The sequence below is a fragment of the Bactrocera tryoni genome, chromosome 1 (genome assembly GCF_016617805.1).
Source record: "Bactrocera tryoni isolate S06 chromosome 1, CSIRO_BtryS06_freeze2, whole genome shotgun sequence".
NCBI lineage: Eukaryota > Metazoa > Arthropoda > Insecta > Diptera > Tephritidae > Bactrocera > Bactrocera tryoni.
The window spans coordinates 56,813,019-56,835,278 of record NC_052499.1 but is presented as its reverse complement, the minus strand read 5'-3'; the positions used below and the strand labels follow the sequence as shown (position 1 = coordinate 56,835,278).

Sequence of the window (22,260 nt, the reverse complement as noted above, 5' to 3'; positions counted from 1 at the left end):
CATTTTCTCTAATCATCTTGAAAATCGTTGGGATATCTACTTCTAATTAAGTCAACAGTTTTATATAAATCTCAAGTTCTAAGCTAACAAAATTTCCATCATTTAGAGATTGTATTTTTAATTCTAGTTCCCTTGATTTCTTCGAAAAGTTTTAGTCTTCGAAACTTGCAAAAATGTATCTTTAGTATGTAGTTTGTATGTTTTTAAGTGTAATTATGAAAAGAAAAAATTATCGTTAAATGCGTTTCTTGTTTCGAGGCAACTAACACCGATATAACACTTCTATTGTCATAGAAACACCAGACATACATCTGCAATATGTTTTTTTGTTCCTTTTTCGGACCTTAACTGTGATGAAATTGTCATTAAAATCCATCTAAGCTCCCGCTAAGACACTACAGTCATGTTTTCCTACATTATTACCTTCAATTCTCAAATACAGTTATTTAAAGCCATTACAAGCTAACCAACACTCTGCCCAGTGGGTAATTTGAACTTCCGAAATCAAGTCATATCCTGCACAAGAGTTACTAAGTAGATTTGTAAAAGCATTTACATATTTCCCACAAATCCACAAGACATTCCTATACATACATACATACGTATATAAATACATTTTTGTAGATATATGTATGTACAGCTAATAATGCTGCCATATTATTAACCCATTTCGAATTGAAAATAATGAGTGCGCCAAATAGCCACTCACCACCACCCATTCAAGTGCAATTATAAAATTTTCAATTCAATTTCTTTCTTTTTTGTTTATTATCAAATCAATTTTAATTAAGCCAATTATATAAAATAAGCGTATTTTTAAATTGAAAAAAAGAAACAGAAAATAAGTGATACATACAAGTACAATATAACCAAAACGAAGAATTGAAAAAGATAAAAAACGAATTAAAAAAAAATAAAACAAAAAATTTTAAGGAAATTAAAAAAAAAATTAAAAAAAAAAAAATTAAAAAATCAAGAAAAAATCCAATTGGCTTGCCAACTTGCCAACAACAACACAAAGTGGAAACGCGAGATATAGAAGACGAAAAAATGGCTACGAAACTTAATAGGCCAACGCACCGCCGCCGTAGAGCCCAACCGACTGCGTCTGCGCGGCAATCATTAAGCTCAATTGCAGACTTTTGAAGCTGTGTGTAGTTCATGTGTTTGTTGTAAACTGAAGTCGGCAACAAAAAGGCATGTGAATACACATATCTTAAAAATTATACAAAAACAAAGGCAAATATATATATAAATACGATAGTTGCTAAGCCGTGCAGTGATGGGAAAAAACACTTTTGTTGTACGCATTTCTTTTTGTTTGTTTTCTTTTTTTTGTTGCAAACGCTTTGTTTCAACTGTAGCAGATACTAAAAAGCCTGTATTCTGACATTCAAAGTGCGCATGCGCGGCATAATTACAACTCAATTAGCTGCAAATGTCGGTCGGTCGGCAAATGAAAGAGCCACCAAGCAGACAAAATGCCGGCTGCTGCAATGTCGGTCGCTGAGGTTGACGAGATGGCGGCCGAGTTGCGTTTCTTCGCTGCACGCTCTGCGCGCTTGCTGCCGCTGCAAAGCGTTACAGCGCAATTTCCGGTGTTGAAAACAAATCAAAAGCCGCTACGCTCAGACGAGCGCTGAAAAGTGTCTAATAACTATTGAAAACGCACATGTTGTTGTTGCCGCCGCAACACTTGTTGGTATGCGCCGGTGATTGCCATTGAAACGTTTTTCGCTCATTCACTTCAAATCCGCTCACTTTTCTGCATGGCATTTGTTGCCCCAATAAAATGAAGTTGGCTCATTCACCATTTGCAATATTTTTATTTAGTAATTTTTTGTTGCTTTTGATTCGTAATGATGATAGTGCGTGGCTTTTAATGAGTTGCATTTGTAAATGTAACACTAAATATTTTTGTTGCTATTTTGTGTGTGTGTGTTTTGGAAACTAAAAGTGTTTTACATTTTCGCTTTTCGACCTTTAGCTGTTGTTATTGTTGTTTTGGCGTGTTGGTGTGGCAAAGTCACCGTTAAATTGTGCCATCGTCACCACCAGTCAGGTGGTTTTGTGCGAAAGCAACACAGTCATCAGCACAACTAAAGTCATCATTGGCGTTATTGTAATGAAATACCAAAAAAAAAAGAATAGTAACAATAACAACAATAGCAGTACACAACAGTGGAGACCTTCAAAATTTCTATGATGACATGGAAAACTGACGTGAGTTGGTCTACTGACCGGCTTTGGGGTTCTAAATATCTGGCACAGGGTATCATGCTATAGTGACTGTTATGTAAGTTTAAATAAAGCTTTTGTTAGCTATATTTTGCTCAAATCACAACCAAAAAATAAATAGCACTGCTTTTAGAAAACGTGCGCTTTTAAATATGGTTTGCTAAATTTGTAATTTCAACGATTTCTGCAGTTAATTTTCAAGAATGTTAGAGGATTTGTTAGAAATTGCATGAGGTTTGCACCGGGACCTATGTTCTATTGTGATCTGAGGACTTGTTAAGAGTCAATATCTATTTAGTCTAGAATATTTAGTCAAGCTCTAGAATTTTTTTAAGCGCAGATAACTTTAGATAAGCTGTAACCTACTCAGTTGAATATGCGACTTGAAATTTTTTATCTAAAGTCTTACTATTAAGTCGTAATAGGGGTAACCGAAAGCCCCTATAAATCTTCTAAGGTGTCATGATAACCTGTAGCTCTCAATAATTGGATTATTTTGAACTAATTTGATTTATTTTATGGGTGTGGAAAAAATAATCGAATTTTTTCCTTCAGTTTTAATTAAATTTGTATTTCAGTGTAGACAATCATTTTATTTTTATTCCATTCCAAAACGGCGCTTATTGCAATATTCTTCGGAATCCACTTTTTGAAAGCGCTTCGTCGCGCGATTGTCATTCTAAAAAAATATTTTATCTGATACAAAATAATGACGGGATTTCAACAAATACAAGTTTTTCGTTCTAAAGCTGACTAGCAGGTGAACACTGTTGACTATTTTCTTGTTTTCTCACTACTCTAATAATTTAATAATGTTTTAGCAAGACATAATTTACTTTAAGCAAACAAAAATAGATGTTTTGAAAATCGTATTTTAGCCTAACCCTTAAAAAAATTTGACACGGCGTACTTTGTAACGGCTAATAAAGTAATTATTGCGTCCAGTAAGTTTACACTGTTGCCATTTTTCTTTTTTTCTAGTTTTTGACTGTTTTTTGCATCCAATATGGAGCGGGTTTTTATAAATGGATACTTAACTAGTTGACACGGCGAACTTTGTACCAGCTAAAAACGAAATGATAGAGTCTATCAAGTTTACACTGTTGCCATTTTTCTTTTCATATTTACTTACATTTCGATTCTGGTACTTTTTATATTAGATGTAGTAAAAATAAATCAATTAATTACAACTTTTTATTTAGTAGAGATATACTGTTGCAAAATGAGTCAAATTTGCACCGTCTTATTTCATAACTGGTTAACTTATTGCCATTTAGAAGATAATTTCATAGCGCCCATAGAAACCCTTGTTTCTATTGTCGAAAAACTGAATCAGCTGATTTTCTTAAGCTTCTCTTAAGACGAATAGTAAAATTATTCACCATAGATGGAAATAAGTATTATTGAAAATTATATTTAAAAAATACTGCTGTGTGGCAACCTCTGTACAGTGTGTGCTTATCGACAATTGCTACCAGTTACTACCAACTGACAGCAAACATTTTTGGGACGTAATTATTAACCAAAATAAACATAAAAAGTTATGTTTATAGTATGCCAACAACAACAACGTTGACTACAATTCTGAACGTCATAAGCGGCAACTACGATGACGTTGCTGCCAAATAGCAAAAGCCAACAACATACAACAAAAACAAAACAGATGTATGTACGTCTACTCACATAGCGCGGCAGATGGCCACTTCGACAGACACAACAACAACAACAGCAGCAGCAGCAGCAGGCGTGATATGATAGTTTTGTTGTCAACAATGAACTTGCGTAAATTGAAAATTTTATTATTATTTTACAACAACAACGCCAGTAAAAAACCTAAAAAGAGGTGTGTGTGTGTTGTTGTTATCATTTGGTACGCTGTTCGCAATTCATTGCGTTGTGGGTCGAACGCGTTTGGCCACCGCTTGGCCGCCGCTTCACCGGTCATTCACTCATTCACCACTTTATTTCGTTCGAATTTCGTCGACTTTGGCGCGGCTAATCTACAGCACCGGTGTGAGTACTCTCTATTTCACTTCGTAGTATTTCATCTGATTTTAATGAGAATTCATGAATGAATATGAATATTGAAATCACTTGTTGTCAGCCTTTGCCAGTAGACCTAGCATAACCACAATTACCGCAATTTTAACGACAGCAACAACAACAACAGCAACAGGCGCTAAGCGGTCGTCATCATTACACTGGGTGCGCGCACCTTGTGCCGCTTCTATGTACAAATATGTATGACGCGCCGGTTTACAATTCATAACATCAAACTGGCATTGTTGTTGTTGTTATATTTGTTGCTTTTTGGTAAAAAGCGCAAGCATCATGCTGATCGCAATGAATTGGTAAAAAAGTGCAAGTACTATGCTTTACTATCTTTAGGTCAAGAATTTCACAGTTATATGCATGGAACATATGTATGTATGTATGTATGTGTGTTATGCTATGCATATCATTTTCGAAGGTGTTTGCAGTACGCAAATGTAGAAAAGTGACCATTAATGGTTTATTTTCGAAATCGATAGCTAATATTTGCAAATAGCAAAGCACAACAGCCAACTTAAGCACAACAACAACAGTAATAGTAGAAAAAAATGCGCAAAAAGTCGCATTTCAAAAGTCACTCAAAATGAGTTGGTTAAAATCTTGTTTACATTTTATAAGCATTTATATGCATAAACGTATGTACATATGTATGTATGAGCTGGCTGTTCGTGTTTGCCGCTGTGATGTAGGTCAATAAAATTTTAGCAAATTAGCTGGGTTCTATTTTTTTTTTTTTGATTAAATGTGAACATTTTAATTTGCATTATGTAATTGAAGCTAAGTTATAGCAATAAGCTAAAATTAAAATTTTGTAGTTTTTGTTCTCAATATTTAATGGATAAAGAATAGATGTTTTGGTATATCAGCCTAAAGGAGCTTTGGAGCTTTTTTAGACTATATCTCTTCTTAATTCAAAATTTTCGATTAGTCACATTTCTGGTTTGCTGTTGTAATACTTAGATTGGGTTAGTTTACCACTGTCAGCAAAAAAAAGTAAGACTTTGTTTATAATATTAAAATTCATAATTTATTCTTCAAAATTTATGTTGTTCTCCAAAGTTATCCCCCTTGGCTGGCCTCAATACAATTGGCAAAGATCGTGCGATTTAGTCGCAAGTCCAATGTCTAGTCAGAACACCCACCATTGCGGCGGTATTGATGTTGCTAAGAGCCAGTAATGCGGAGGTCCTCTTTCAATGCACTCCGGGTCAGAAGAATTTCTATTTGTTGATTAGCGCTTGCTGAGCTTTCTGGAGGTCCTAAGGCCCAACGCCTAAACTCAAAAAGACATGAAATCGGTTTTCCACTTTCCGGCGATTCCGCTGTGACCGTGCACCATTACACTTTGGAACAAGCTTGAAGCTATTGCTAAGGAGGTCATGCAATCTTTGATTAGTTTTGAGCACACAGTCAGCGAGTTCAAAGCCAGTACAGCCGCTCGGCAATGGAAGTGTATGAATATCTCTTTGAAGGAAGCTGCATTTCAGAACAGTACATCTATTGCTACTTTGATGGCAGGCACATCCGCTTGAAAGAAACTACTGTGTCAGGATAGTCTGAAACTGGAGTTGGTGGCGAGCTCCCGACAGAAGACTCCACCTAATATCTAAAAAATTTATTAGTTTTATAACGAGTCTTCGAAGCGGAACAAAACCAAGAAAACAGTTTTCAAAGTATACTCAAATACTGAATCAACCCAGACCAAGATACTTCCGCAACCGTGCTTTATTGTTTTTTTTTTGCATACCTAAGTTTAAGCGCTTTACCTTGGTTATAACATACAATTGTTTTTCCTTCTGGACTCATCCTTTTTTTCTTGGTTTCCTGTTTTCAAAGCACTTTCTTTCAAAATTGTGCTGGTGGATCCTTGCAAATACCAGTCGAATTTCAATCTGATGTTTTGACAAGAGTGATTTTTACCTACTAACTTGTCCAAAAAGTAGACCTTCGTTGAGTCGTCTTCCTACAAGCTTTCAATATTCTTATACATTTTCATATTCTTCATAAATTTCGAACATAATTGCTCGGGCTGACTTAAAAGCATCAGCTGAACTCTTCCGTGCTATAATTTTGTCAACACTAATATTGGTTTTAGACGGTCTGAACCTTCTTGAAATATTTTCGTTGGCACAAGGTGAGTAATTTTGTTGCGTTCTGAGCCAGATATACGATTTTTCGAGACACTAATTTACTACTTACGGAATTTGAAGTAATATTTTGTTCACTTTAGCGCTCTTTATGAGTTCATGTCTTCTTTTCTTTTTTTTTAACATTCACAACCTAAAACTAATACCAAAATATGCAGCTCATCAATTCAACGATGGTGGATCCAAATCGTTAAATTTGCTAGCATTAAAGAAAGTTGATCTCTTGTGAACATTGAACTCATTTATAATAATATCCTCTCCATAAGCATTTGAATTAACTTTGAATGAAACACAAAAACAATTTAAAATTGAAAAAAAAGAATGGGAAATGCGAAATAAGTAGCCTTTTTATTCCAATTATGTACATACATACATATGTATGTATGTATATGTATCCAAGTAGTACATTTCTGCTTACAAGTGTATAATAGCAGCAAAAATGCCGAAAACAATTTGGGCAGAAGCAAGAAACCCCAAAGAGTCAGCCAGAAAGAAACATGTTACAATCTAAGGAAATTACTCCAAAAAAGAAACAGAAAAAAAAGAAACCTGTTCCTGCTGTGAAGTCAAGTCAAAGCTGCATGGATGCTCAGCAGCGGCATCCATATTGAAAATGGAAGGCAGCCAGCAACGCAACCACCATAAGCACGCACACCATTGCGAGTATGCGCTTGGATATACGAACCGGTATTAGCACACACACACACACAGCGTGAACGAGCGCTTGGTTATGCCAGCAAACAATCAGCGCGCTGCTTGGGCAAATGGTGTGAACGCCAATGAGACTCCGCCTCTATTTCATGCCGTCGCAGTAGCGCAATAGCGGTTGTTTTCCGTGTGAGTGAGCCGTCGTTTGCGTGTGTGGGTACGTGTTGTGGTGGCTGTGCTTGCCAACGCTTGCTCGTGTTGGGCGCATGTGCGCAGTTGCTGTTCTGTATAGGCCTCTCGCTCGCACATATCCAACATCAATTTGGATACCAATAATATGCTGCTGACAGCGACGTTGACGTTCGCTGCTGCGTTGGCAGCGTTTGGGGAGTTTGAGTATTGGAGAGTATGTGCATGAATACCGGTTAAAGCCGTGTTTCTTGCGCCGCTGACTGAAGCTGAGCGGCAGCATCAGCAGCAGCGTCGCGGACGGCAATTATTTTCTTATTGCTCAATGTGAGTATGTGTGTGTTCGTGTGAGTGTGAATGTGTTTGTGTGTATGAAAGTTTATCCAACGCCATCGCGAGTCGCCATTTGCGGGCCAATTATTTAGAATCAAATTGAAATTTTTATACTTGAACGCACTTTGGTCGATGGTGGACGCATAACACTCCCAACAACTAACCGACTTAGCCGACGTGTGAACGCAATTCGCCGGCGTTAAAGTTCATTTTTCAGACACGCAATTGGCAAGAGTGAATTGGTGACGCCACCACCAAAAATATTAATATGTGCACATATAAATATGTATTGTCGTGGAGCTAAGCCGTTATTTTTTATGTAGTGCTGCGACTTTTGCGCAATAGACACGACAATTCGAGTTGAAGTGGGCGGCAAAGTATCGATAAGAAAATATCCTTGCAAGGAAACATTTGCTTTCGGGCGTGTAAAGTGTCAGCTTGTGAAAACGCTGCAGTGTAAACGCGGAAAATATAGCCGACGGCAGGCAAGTGCAAAGAAACTGAAGCACAAATATTTGAGTTGTGTGAAAATATTTCAAAACTAAATGCAAACATTTAATTTTTAATAAAAAGAAATATTAAAAGTCGAACAAATCGTGGAACTGTGTCAAGCTATTATTACCATTCAAAACTTTTACGTAGTAAAAAAATATTTTAAAAATTAAAAATTTTTATTATTTATGCTAAAAAATATCAAAAAAAAAAATAAAATTAATATTCAAAGTAGCAAGTTTGCTTCGTAAAAAAATTAAAAAAAATATTCCAAACTTTTTTTGCATTAAAAAATATTAAAAACTTGTACAGCGTGAAAGCTTTGTTCAATTCAAAAACAAAAAAGTTGCAAAAGTCAATAGCAACAAATCATTGATTACCAACTTGCCACCAAAAACCTTTTTCACAAAAACAAAAAATTAAAGCAAGCAAGCCTGCAAACAATATCAGCAAAAACAACAACAAAAAGTGTCTCACCAACAATTGTGAAGAAATAATATTGCCAGCATCCTTTGTGCAACCCTTTGTTTGCAACATATTTGTGTCACGAAAATTTGCAGAAAAAAAAAACAAAAACAAAACAACAACTAATAATAGCAAACGGACTTTTATTGTTTGCGTTTTGTGTTATGCAACCGTAAGTTTTAGCATTGTGCGACAACCCAACAATTGTGTCACCTCTTCGTAACCCTTTTCGTTGACCAAATTGCAACGCACACACACATACACGCGCATTCGCAATTGAAGTTTAGGTGCGTATCAAACACAATATAAATAAATTACGATTTTTTAGCTCAATATTTACACTACTCGCTCTTGTACTTTGCATTTGTTGTTGTTGTTATTATTGTTATTTTAACTTTGATTGCAATTATGTTGAGTTTTGAAGTGCACTTGAAATAGATAAACGAATATACATATGTGTATGTATGTATGTATGTACATATGTATATATGTTGGCACCTTCAATCTACTCGTGTGCGATTTGAACGACATGCTGGCTTAAATATCTATCTTCATATGGATAAATAACCATATCTATTTTCAAACAACCATACATACATACATACATACATATGTATGTCAACTAAATCTTATAGCGTTATGATGGCACTTATTTGTGGGACTTAGGCTCTTCATTAAGCGTGAAGTGTTATTTTAGTTTAATTATTCGGAATTGAAATTTAATTACTAATTTTAATTTACTTGTCATATATGTACATATATGTATTTTTTTAAATGAAAATTTGTTTCAAACATTGTCACTTCTCTAATTATTTATCACAAAATTTGTTCATACCTTTTCAACATTATTGTCTTAGCACTTTAATCTCTGTTCATTAATTATCAGAAGGGAATTTCTCAAAATCATGTTTTACCGTTATGACCAGTTAGCACGGCATTTAAAACTGAAAATAGTAGAGCCGACGCGTTTTTTTTATGATATGATTTTCTTTAATATCCATTTTAAAAAGTTAAAGGAACTTTTAAATTATTATAGTTCATTATTTTTTATATATTGTGACCCGGAAATTGTAAATAAAACGCAAAATATTCAATTCTTCATTAATATTTCTTTTTGTCGCCTTCAAAGTAATCCCCACCAGGCGTAATTCACTTATGCCAACGATTTTTACAGTCCTTAAAACACTTTTCATAAGGACTTTTTGGGATGGCCTTCAGCTCCTTCAACGAATAATATTTTTTTTATCTCTTCGATCGACTGAAAACTGGTTCCATGTAGCGGCAATTTCAGTTTGGGGATCAGGAAAAATTCACACGGAGCCAAATTTGGCTTTAACTTCGGTCACAGTCGTCGTACTCTTTTTGAAGAAACATTCAGTTTTATCGGGACGAGTCGAGCAGAATTCGTTTCATACCCAAAATAATTCTAACGACTAGCGAGAGATGTCGAACTCTCTTGCCATCTCTCTAGCACCTGACGATCTTCAAGCACCATATTCTTCACTTTTTTTATATTTTCATCAGTTGAGAGGTCTAAGGACGTCCAGAACATTTGCATGTCTTCAGCAATCTCTCGGCCGTCTTTGAAGGCTTTGAAAAGTATACATTTTTTCTTAAATATTAATTGTCTATAACTATTTTTGTGCCTATCCGAATGCATTACATTGCCCAATCTTTCCGACAATTTGTGCACTCCATTCCAAAAACTCTGTGACGACTTGGCGGCCTAGAATGAATCAAACTAACTTTTGATGTCCTGTTTTTGATTTGAACCGTATTCGATTGAAGCCGTTTTGCATCGACCGGGAAAAATGGTAGTCACAAGCGACAAGGTACGGGCTATAAAGCGGGTGAGGCCAATCTTCCCAGCCGTTCTTTTTCAAATATTTTTTAAGCGGTCTTGCAACATGATGCATGCTGAGCGTTGAAATGTTGAAAAATTATTTTCTCGTATGTAATCACAAATTCCGGTCGTTTTTCGGCAATCGCTCTCTTTAGTTTGGCGAATTGTTTTCGATAGCGTTCCACATTAATGGTTTAAAGCGGTTTTAAAGCTTGTAATACAGCACGCCCTTCTGATACCAGCAAAAAATTGAACTTCATCATGGCTTTACTGTTCTTTTGGCTGTTTGGCCTGGTTTCACAAAAACTACTTCTTTTTATAGCGTTCAAGCTGCACTTCTGATATGCGAAACCGTCTTTCGCAGTCTTTTGGCTTCAATTCATATGAAACCAAACTTCGTTGCTTTTGAATGTATCCGTCTGCATTTAAGCGTTTTGAAATGGCTGCGTGCTAGATTAATGTTTTCAGTGCCTCATCTTCAACCTTTCTGGGCCGACCAGAAGGTTCTGCGTCTATCAAACAAAAATCATTACTTTTAAATCGTGCAAACGCCTCAGTTGGGCAATCTTTACCATAAATCTCTACCAAAATACGATGGCTTTCAGCTGAGATATTCTTCATATAAAATAAGTGTAGATTAACTCTGCAAAAATGCTTTTCAGGCTTAAATCTCGACATATTTGTGTGAAGAAATAAATTTTTTTGTTTAAGCTTCAAATATTGAAGAAGACGCACATGGGCAGTAGTTTTCCAAAGCATGCTCGGTATATTGAAGCATTGAATTAAATAAGCAGCTTATGCCATCTCTTGGCAAGCCGCTCGAAAATAGTTATAGACCCAATATTTCTATTTTAGTAACTATCAGAGGGTTGAGTTTAAGTTGTTCAGGTAAAGACTTTCTTAAACGGTTTCATTAGTTTATATAATCATGTTTAGTATATTTCGACTTAAGAGGTTATTTTCCCTCTAAACATTTCCTATACAGCCTCTAAAAAGTAAAAATAAATGTTTGCTTTCTTAGTAAGAGTCTGGTCGTGTATATTTCCTTAATAATGGATTGTCAAAAAAGTCTTGCGGTATTTTTATTGAATTTTTTTTTTTTTTTTTTTTAAATTGAAATGAATTTTCGATGACTCATGCATAGCTCTTGATCGATGCTACGGCTGCTACTATGCCGGTCTCTTTCGACCAATTCAACGATTTTATCGCAATTTTCGACGACAGGCCTTCCGGAGCGTGGCCATCTTCGACCGCCTCTACACCAGAACGAAAACGTTGAAACCATCGTTGTGCGGTGGAAATGGAAACTGTATCGGGTCCATAAACTGCACAAATTTTATTGGCGGCTTCAGATGCATTTTTGCCTTTATCGTAGTAGTACTGTAAAATATGCCGTATTTTCTCTTTATTTTGCTCCATGTTTGCGGCGCTATAACTCACGAACGACTTAAAAGAAACGACAATCAATCAAACACGTGTTCGCGCGTGAAATGAGCTTTCCAAAAAGGTATAGCACGACCCGATGCGACGAATAAAACTAGAACTACGCGCTTTCAGCGCCAACTAGCGAAAATACCGCAAGACTTTTTTTTTTACTTGTATATAGTAAATATATGTATATCATCTTAATATTATCAAGCTGGAGAGAATATATTCCTATGAAGAAAATAACTACATAGATGTATTTTCGATTAAATATGCTTCTTTCGATCCTTTAATTAAATTTAAGTTTACAAAAATTGCGATAATTTTGAGCAATATTTATTTCTTACTTATTAAAAGTTTCATTTCGATTTATATCACCTGGATGTAGTTGAGATTACCAAAGAAAATGTCTAAAAGAGTATGCATATACACTGTGGGCAACAAATAGTAAGACTGTTCATAATTTTTAAATTCTTAATTTATTCTTCAAAAACTATATCGTTCTCCTCAATGTAATCACCCTTAGCCTCAGTACACTTGGCAACGTTTGTTCCAATCCTCGAAACAGTTGTTAAAGTCAATTTCCGCAATAGTCTTCAATGCACGTAGCGATTCACGTTTAATGTCTTCTTTTGACTCAAAACGGCTTCCCAACAGATGTCGTTTGAGTTTGTTGAATTTCCAGAAGTAACTCGAAACTAAATCAGCCGAATGCGGAGATTGCGGCTCTATATTGGTTGAAAATTTTGGCGATAAACTCACGAAGAATCAATGTGGTGCATTATCATGGTGCAAAAACCAAGAGTTGTCGACCCATAATTCCGAGCACTTTTTACGAATAGCTTCACGCATACGGCGCATAACACTCAAATCGTATTCCTTGTTGCGAATTTGGTTGAAAGGAATTTGGAGTTCACCACACCTCGATAATCGAAGACAAATTTCATCATAACCTTGATTTTTGACCTGCTTTGGCGTGGTTTTTCGGCTCCGGCTCATCTTTGCCACGATATTGTGACGATTGTTCGTCTGTTTCCGCGTCGTAAGCACAGATCCAAGACTCATCGCCAGTAGTAACACGTTTCATGTCATCTTGATAGTCGGTAAGTGTTGTTTCTCCGACGACACACGATGCGGTTTTTCGAAAAAAAAATTTGTAAAAATAATGCTTTTACTTTTCTTATTCCTAAATGATTTTTCGAAATGGTTTTCACTGACCCCCCTCGATATGCCAACGATGCGAGTAAGATCTCTGACTGTTAACGGCCGATTTTCAACCAGAAATTCCTTTATTTTTTTGAGGTGTTATTCATCAGTTGATGTTGATGACCGTCCTGTACGTGAACGACTGACTAGGAAAGACTATTTTGATGTGACATTTGGCACAGATGTCACTGACAGTCATACCAACCTAAAAATAATAATTTTTCGGTGAATGGGTTTTCGCGCAAGGTTTAAGTTATAAAGTCTTACTATTTTTTGCCCACAGTTAAATATTTACATAAATATAAGTAAATATAATTTTTTTTTTTCAAATTATTAATATATTATACAGATTCAATATTCTATTTGCCTCTTTACGTCCATACTAATAGAAATGTATGCGCTCTCGCCCCCTCCAATAAAAGTAAAATAAAATTGTTTCGTGCAATATACAATATATAGCAATTATACCAAACAAATATTTCCTTCTTGACAATGTTTGAACACACATACTTGTAAATATGTATGTACATGCATACATATGCAGGCCTTCCAACCCCGCACCTCAGCTTCTAATTGCCGCTGACAAATATACAGAAACTATCCAAAACTACAATGTTTTAATACAAATATTCCAACAAAAATGCCCAAAATGCACATAAACACACACATATAGCAGCAAGTGGTGTGTGTGTATGTATGTGTATACGTGCAACAAAGCCAGCTACAAATTGAATAATATTTTCATAGGGCGCAGTTGGTAAAACACCTTTCTTCTGTGGCTTCGAATGAGCATTAAAGTGCCTGAAAGGCTCGTGTGTTGCTGTATATGCATTGTGTATATATGTATCAGTAAATGTATGTATGGATATGTGTACTTGTGGGTAAATGTTAAGCAAACAAAAACTTTGAATATTGCTCGAAATTCAGATGTTCAAGAATTGTTAGAAGCAAAAATAAAAAAAATTTGAAATAAGTGAAATAGAATAAAAACAACAACAGCGGGGCTAAATCGAGTGAGAAACGACCTAAAATAACAGCGACAATTATGGTCGAAACGCTTGGAAAAATATGGCTTGGACGTGTTGAGCGTTAGAGTAAAAGGGAATTATAGGAAAAGTAGTAGGAAGCAGCAAGAAAAACGAAGGTGGGTGCGCAATACAAAAAATTTATACATATACATATGTATATGATATAACAACATGTACTATTGGCGGTTGTAAGCATAGTTTTTATATTTAATATATAGTTTTGTTTTGTAAGGCCAACAGTTGTTTGATTTGGGGTGTTTAAGCCTAACTACACCGCATGCCCTGCAAACAACCTGCAACAACAAAAGCATAAGGCGTTAGAATGTTGAATAATTCTAACGCTAGCTGCCCCTTTCTATTGTAACTATTTTTTATTATTTTTTTTTATATACCATTTCGGTTGTCTTGGCAGTGCAGCAAAGCATATTTATTCTAATTTTGACCCTATTCAAGTGTTTGGCTCTTTTATTCTAACCTTAAACGGCTACATGGCTGGCTGTCTGTCATACTACCTGGCATGCTTCGCCCACTATATTTTTCCACAGAATTTTTCGTGTTTTTTGCTTTTTTTTTTTTGGTTTTTCAAGCGGCCATTGTTTACTTGGCGATGTTAAGTAGTAATTTTCTGATAAAAATTGTATTTACGTTTTTACATATGTACATAGGCGCCTGTGTTTGGTATAGATTTTGTCAAGCATTTGTAATAAGTTCTTCTTTTGTGCATACTAGATAGTTTTGTGCGATAATGTCGCATGCCAAGTGCAAAGTTAAAATGCAGCTTGTGCTTGGTTAATATTGGCAATAGCCTGTATGTTAGCTACTTATTGGGCTTGCTTGTGTAAATTTGTTGTATCCGTACTAAGTTGTTGTAAGTAGCTGGTTGAATAAAAACAAAAGAAAACGTTAACTTCGGTGGCAAGAAAGCTATACTTCCCTACACAATTGCAAGGATTTCCATACAAGAGCTTGATTTTGATCGGTAAGTTTGTTTGACAGCTATACGTTATAGTAGTTCGATCGGACCAATTTGTTCGGAGATTGTGGGGTTGCCTTGAGAAATTATCTATGCCAAATTTCGTGCAGATATTTCATTAAATAAAAATGTTCTTCATACAAGAACTTGATTTTGTTCGGTCGGTTTGTATGGCAGCTATATGCTATAATGGTTAGATCGGAACAATTTGTTCGGAGATTGTTGCGTTGTCTTGAAAAATGATCTATGCTAAATTTCTTTTCAAATTTCCATTCATTTACACTCAGCAGATATAAGTTCTTTAGCGGCTATCCCAGAGCGTTTTGCTTTGCTTTAGAACAGCTGCTTCTTATATATAAAATCACTATATTTTTATTTATGCATATACATATAAAATATGTGTATACGTTTGTATGTGTGTATGTGCAACGATAATGTGTAATTGATACAAAAGTTGTAAGAATGATTTAGCGAAAATTTCCTCCGTTGACTATTCAAAAGAAATTTATTAATTTTTCATATGCACTTAGGTACAATAACTACCTACACATAAGTAAATAACTACATATACATATGTTTGTATGTATGTATATGTTTTGCTGTCATAAATAATACTAATCGCATTCTGTCAATGGATTGTTGGTTTAGCGATCTGCATCTGCTTCCGTACTTTTTTCCACATTTTTGATTTTCCTTTTGTTGTTGTTGCATTGTGTACGTTTTGAAATGTGAATTTTTATGATTAATGATGCGGGTTTTTAATATAAACTTTTACTAAACATTAAACGTGACTGCCGGTCTGCCGCTCTAAGCGCTCAGCACAGCATTCAAGCAATTATCAAGAGACCGCTCCGCTCTTGCTGTGCCAGCGCTCAAGGTGTTTCCACACCATTCATTTCTCAAGCTGCATTTAATGGCAGCGTGGCCTCCTTATTTCGCTTCTCAAACGGTAGCCACTACTGGGCGTTATTTTGGTGCATATTTATTCGCTCAAAATGGCTCCATAGAAGTCCCACAGTTGTCATAATGGCGTATTCCCACTGCGCTGTTCATAATAGTAAGATTTGCTTGCTTTGATTTTTTGAAATCTAGTGAAAAGCGGTCTGTATGCGCACTCAAAATATTTTATACAAATATCCATTAGTTGTTTATCAAAATAGACCCTGTGTTTTTCCAAAAAAAATGCTCCTCACTCACTACCAAAAATTGATCGCTCTCTTGGGCATTAATTCGCGTTTGCTGTGTCTGCGCTCTGAGCACGTAATCGTTATGGAATTTGGTCTCTGCAGTATCCTTTCTTGTTTGTTTTGCATGTGAGGGGCTCTCGACTATTGCCTTTTGAATGCATTTCACTTTTTCTTACTGTCAATCAAAATATTTACATGTTTGCATTTGCTTTCATATTATGTGTGTGTGTGTGTGTTGACGCTGTTTTTATGTATAATATTTTGGTTTTTAATTATTTGTTTTGGCGAAATCGATCAATTGGGCAAATGCACAGTTCAAGTGCATTCCTGGAAGTGTTCCTCTTAATTGCTTTGAGAAATTAAGAAACTCAAAGTCTTACTCGACTTAAATTCGGCACGGCATATTCTTCCATAAACAGTTAACTTTCCAAAATATATTTTATAACTTTAGCATTCTCTATTTACACTAATATTCTATTTTTGCAATTTATAGGTGAATATATACGTTTGCCACTGGACGAAATTCTTAACGACGTACTACAACTGGCTGAATTCGGTAATATTAATAGCGAGGTAAGTTAAGAAGTTATATAACTGGAATAGAAAATATAAGAGAAAAATATTTTTTTGGCAGATTTATGTAATATTTTTTTTAATTTTTTGGGTAATCTTCGATTTTTTGTAATAAATTATATGTTAATTATTTTATATTAATTTGTCGTTTCAAACCTCCAAATATATATTTATTCGGAATTGTTCACTTACAATCTCAAAATTTAAATATTTTTGGAATTGTTCATTTGTAACCTCAAATTATATATTATTTTCAAAAATGTTCATTTATAACCTAAAAATACAATATTTTCGAAATTGTGCGTTAATAACCCAAAATTTAATTTTCTACGAATTTCTTCGTTTTAACCTCCAAATATAATTTTTTTCGAAATTTTCCGTTTTTAACCTTAAAATGTAATATTTTTGAAGTTCGTTTACAATCTCAAAATGTAATATTTTTGAAGTTGTTCGTTTATAACCTCCAAATAAAATTTTCTTCGAATTTCTTCGTTTATAACCTCAAACTATAATATATTTGAAGTTTTTCCTTTATAACCTAAAAATGTAATATTTTTGAAGTTGTTCGTTTATAACCTCCAACTATAATTTTTTCGTTTACAACCACAAAATTTAATTTTGTTTGAACCTCAAAAACCTTTATAACCTCAAAATTAAATTTTTTTGGTAATTGTTCGTTTGTAACTTTAAATTATGTATAATTTTCGAAATTGTTCATTTATAAAGGTTTAATTTTCTTCGAAATTGTTCGTTAATAGTGCAAAATATTATATTTGTATAAAAATTTAAATAAAATTTTAAAATAAATTTAAATCCGGCTACTTAGCATATGGTTCAACATTTTGAACCACTTCTGTATTATATTTATACATAAAAGGAGTCTAAAAGTTTTAATCTTAAATCATTCCACTCACACAGTGCTCAAACGATTCTGTCGCTTCAACATCGAAAGCTGCGGCTGCCAAAACTAACAACAACAACAACATCAACAACGACAAGACCAAAACGGAAACCGGCGAAGACGAGCTAAACGAAAATAAGAACGTCAGTGCTATCATATCTAACGGCAAAGACGAAGATTTGGCAGAGAAAACACTCGGCACAATTACTGACGGCACCACCAAACAGGAACAGGACAACACCGAGGAAGATTATATTGACGATTTCGATCTATCCCTGTCGGAGATCGAAGTCAATTCATTGCCATCGCCACTTTTCGATTTAGATGACGAAGCACGCGAGGAATTAGCCGATTTCGATATAATGTTACAATCAGCCGGTGCACCACCATCGCCATTCCACCACCATCATTCGCATCAACGCGGTGCCGGCATGCAGGGTTATGTTGGCGGCGGCGCGAATAGTGCTTTCCACCGTCAAGCCAGCGGCTTCCATCATGGTCACCATCAGGTAAGTGCAAAGAATACAGACTCAAGATGTTGGTGTGATTGGTGTTGAGCAAGCGGGAGGGTGCAAAGGTGCATTGCAGACATACACTTGTATGTTATTCAATTTGCCTGCGTGTATGTGGGTATGTGCGGCCTTTGATGCAATCAACGTCAGCTGGAAAAGAGGTTTGAATGCAATGAAACAATTAAAAGGTCAAAAAGTGATTACAAAGATGGAAAAGAAAAAAGTGAAACGAAAACAAAATGAAACGCAGAACAATCAGGTGCAATTAAAGTTGGCTGCATGTTTTATTTTTTTATTTTATTTATTTTTTTTGTTTTTTACTTTAGAATTTAGGGGTGTTTTTTGGAAGAATTTTAAGTGAAGCATATGTAACTCTTTGAAGAAGTTAGAAAAACTTTGTTGGTGTTTTAAGGAGTTAGGCCACTCTAGACCCTTAGATAGGATCCAACTTATTATCTATTTTGGGAGTAAAGAAAAAGTACTCGCACTTCTCTTTTTTAAGCTATACAGATATCAGTAAAAAATTTTTATCGATGTTTCAATACAAAACGGCGGCTACTGAGTCAATCTTCGGAATCCTACAGATTTACTAAATGATTATAACCTAAAAAAACAAAATTGTTAGACCCAGGATTAAACGTCGGAGACTCTACAAAACATATATATAAATTATCAGTATGAAGTGCTGAGTCGATTTAGCCATAGCTTCAGTTCCTCAGTTTTTGAGATATCGATCTGAAATTTTGCACATATTGTTTTCTCAACAAGAAGCTGCTCATTTGTCGCAATGATCAATATCTGAACGCTATAACATATAGCTGCCATACAAACTGAACAATCGGAGTAAAGCGCGTATATGAAAAACTTTTTCATTGGACGAGATATCAACAAGAAATTTGGCATGAATTTTTGCCTTGGGCAATTGTGCAATATCCGAGGAAATTGTTCCGATCGACCTTTTTTCGATTTTTTCCAAATTCTGCACTAGTTCAACCCCTTACAAGAAGTAGGAAATACATAAGCTGCAAACTTTGTATCTTCCTTAACTTTTTAAAAGCTTCGAAATGTATATTTTCACATAAATTTAAAAAGTGTTAGGATTCCTTAAACCCAAAAACTGTTTTCTAGCTTAAAGTAGTTCACTTCGCCGCCTTTTCGCTGTCTCCACCAGCACTTGAAGCCACATGCGCTCATCTTTATACAGGTATACATATGTACATATGCACATACATATGTATGTACGTTAATATATTTATGTATGCATGCGCTCCACTCATCCGTCAAGGATCATCATACAAATATACATGTGTCAAGTGTTTTCTTTTGGCTTCAGCAGTTCGGCCAAATGAAATCAAATCAAATAAATTAAATCCAAGAAAAAATCAGCCTGAAGTGTTTATTATTGTTCTTGTTTTGGCTGTTTACATAAAATTTCAGAATAAAATCAGAACGTGAAATGTGTACACTAAGCAACAACAACGCCAACGACAACAACCAATATGTAGCCAGACATTTGCTCTCATCAACTCGTTCGTGCACCTTTTGCTGCTCGCCACCGCCACAAGTTAAGTGCTTCTTCGTATGTTTGTGTTTCGTGCAGCGATTTGACAACTCGTCGTCTTCAACTGCTAGTGTTTGAAGAGTAAAGTTGTTTTTTTTTTCCTGCCGCCCGTCTGTGTTGCCCCAGCCAATATTATTTTCTTTATTTCACTTGATTGTGTCTAGCATTATGTTCATTGCGCTCTAGCGCTTCCTCTAAGCTTCTCATTTTAGTGTTGTAAAACTCATTTTGTTATATATTGTTGTTGTTATTTGCGCTATTATTTTCGTTCTTCTTTTATGTTTTAAAAATTAGAAATGATTGTGGTTCGTTGACACATGATTTTCTTTTAGAATTTTAACTAGATCCGATGAATAAATATTATGCAACATTTTGTATTTTTCGCTAAGCTTTAGCTCTTAAAACATGTAACAGCTGGTAAAATTTAGTCTTCTTCTTCTTCTTTATTGTCGTAGACCAGTCGTTCTTCCTTTTCGCTGTTTGGCGCCAATTGGAGATTCAAAGTGTCTTTCTATCAAAAATTCGTAACGCGAACTCATCAGACGTTGTCATCACCTTTCCCTCTGTACCATATAGCAGGATGGGGATGATGAGTGACTTGTTTGGCCTTGGTTCGTCGAGAGAGGACTTTTATTCTCAATTGCCAACTCAGTCCGGAGTAGCCAGTAGTTGGAAAGAGTTATTCTGCGTTGGATTTCCAGGTTGAAAATTTAGTCTTCCTTCCTTAAATGTATTTTATTTGATTTAATATTTTCGTTCTTCTTTCATGTTTTCAAAATTATTTATTAGGTTCGTTGATAGATTGTTCTTCGGTAAGTTCTAAAATGGAACTAAAGCCGTTAAATAAATATGTTGTAAAATTTTTTTGTCGAGAGCCACAATATTTGTATACGATTTTTGAATTTAGAAACAGCAAATGGTGTCGGTAACTAACCCTGACCACCTAGTATCCGACATTTTTCGCGTATTAACTTTTTTCTTTGATTGTCTCCAACTAAATTAAAAATTTCAACCAAAAAAAAATACTTTTTGGGAATTTCAAAGAACTATTGGGAACGCACAGAAGCATTCTTTTAAACGAAATTGAAGTTACTGAAAACTGCAACGCTTTCAAAACACGGAACCTTTCGTATACCATTATGCTCCTGCGTCTTAGCCCATGTACATACCTTGCGGACGCTCGTAAAGCGTTGGTTAACAACTGATACGTTTACAGAACGGCTCGTCTGAGCTAGAGGAGAACTTGAAAAGTTCATTGAACTATTTCCTACAAGCTTAGGCAAGATGCAACCGCGATTTTATCTTTTTTTTTGTCGCGAGGATGAGTCCAGTAACTTAACCTAACCTATAGGGTAATCCATTTCAAGGCTCCCTATTTTTTTTTTTTTTAAGAAATTTCAAATTTAATGTAGAATTTATAATCATTCGAAAAAATATGCCTTGGAATTTGTTTTTTGAGGATTATCTCTTTGAAATGTTGCTTGCGGCTACGACTCAGATGGTCCATTTTCGATGACTCGTTCAATTTTCGATGACTCGTTCGAGCATTTCAACTGGTAATTCGCATGGATTCCAGGATGACATGCCTGGATCGAAGCGGAATAGACTTTAGACTTAACATTTTTCCACAGGAAAAAGTCTAACGGTGTGATATCACACAATCTTGGTGGTCAATCGACCGGCACAATATGTGAAATTATCTGTTCACCGAATTTATTTCTCAATAAATACACTGACTGATGCGATGTGTGCGAAGTGGCGCTGTTTTGTTGATACCAAATGTCGCCGTGATCACCAGCTTCAATTTCAGGCATAAAATAGTCGGTTATCATAACGCGATAACGGTCGCCATTGACGGTTACGTTCTCAGCGGCATCATTTTGAATAAATATGGACCGATGATATCACCGGTCTACGAACCACACCAAACCGTTGTTTGTTTTATGAAACGGCAGCTCTTGAATCTCTTCAGGTTGCTCTTCGTCCCAAATGCGGCAATTTTGCTTGCTCACATTGGCATTGAGCCAGAAATGGGCCTCATCACTGAAAAAAATTTGGCTCAAACTCGGTTTTTTTTTTTTTTTTTTACTTTTCAAGAGCCCATAGAGCGAAGCAATGTCGCTTGGAAAGGTCGAGCGGCTTCAGTTCTTGCACAAATTGTATCTTGTAAGCTTTCAATTTAAGATTTCAACGTAAAATGCGCCAAGTTGTCCCATACGCCAGATCGAGTTGCTGCAAACGGCGCCGAATCGACTCTGCACGGTCTTCATGTACACTCTCAGCTACGGCTGTTATGTTTTCTTCACTGCGTGCTGGACGTGGTTTATTCGGTCGAATATTATCTAATAATGAATGCTGGATCTTAAGATGGGTGATGGTCTTGCGAATAGTACGCTCAGTAGGCCAATTATGTTCACCATAAGTTGACCGAAGCGCGCGAAACACATTCTTTAATGAACGTGAATTTTCGTAATAAGTGGTACCGAT

The 22,260-nt window shown here is 35.5% G+C and overlaps 1 protein-coding gene across 2 annotated transcripts in view; it reads left to right on the top strand.

Moving 5' to 3' along the window:
* LOC120773080 (segmentation protein cap'n'collar) overlaps nucleotides 1-22,260 on the top strand; it is an 82,239-nt gene that overhangs the window by 25,190 nt on the left and 34,789 nt on the right. For both annotated transcript variants that reach the window (XM_040102030.1, XM_040102039.1), the window contains 2 exons: nucleotides 16,720-16,799; nucleotides 17,718-18,209. In XM_040102030.1, the coding sequence (XP_039957964.1) occupies nucleotides 16,720-16,799; nucleotides 17,718-18,209 (572 nt within the window). The remainder of the gene's footprint in view (nucleotides 1-16,719; nucleotides 16,800-17,717; nucleotides 18,210-22,260) is intronic.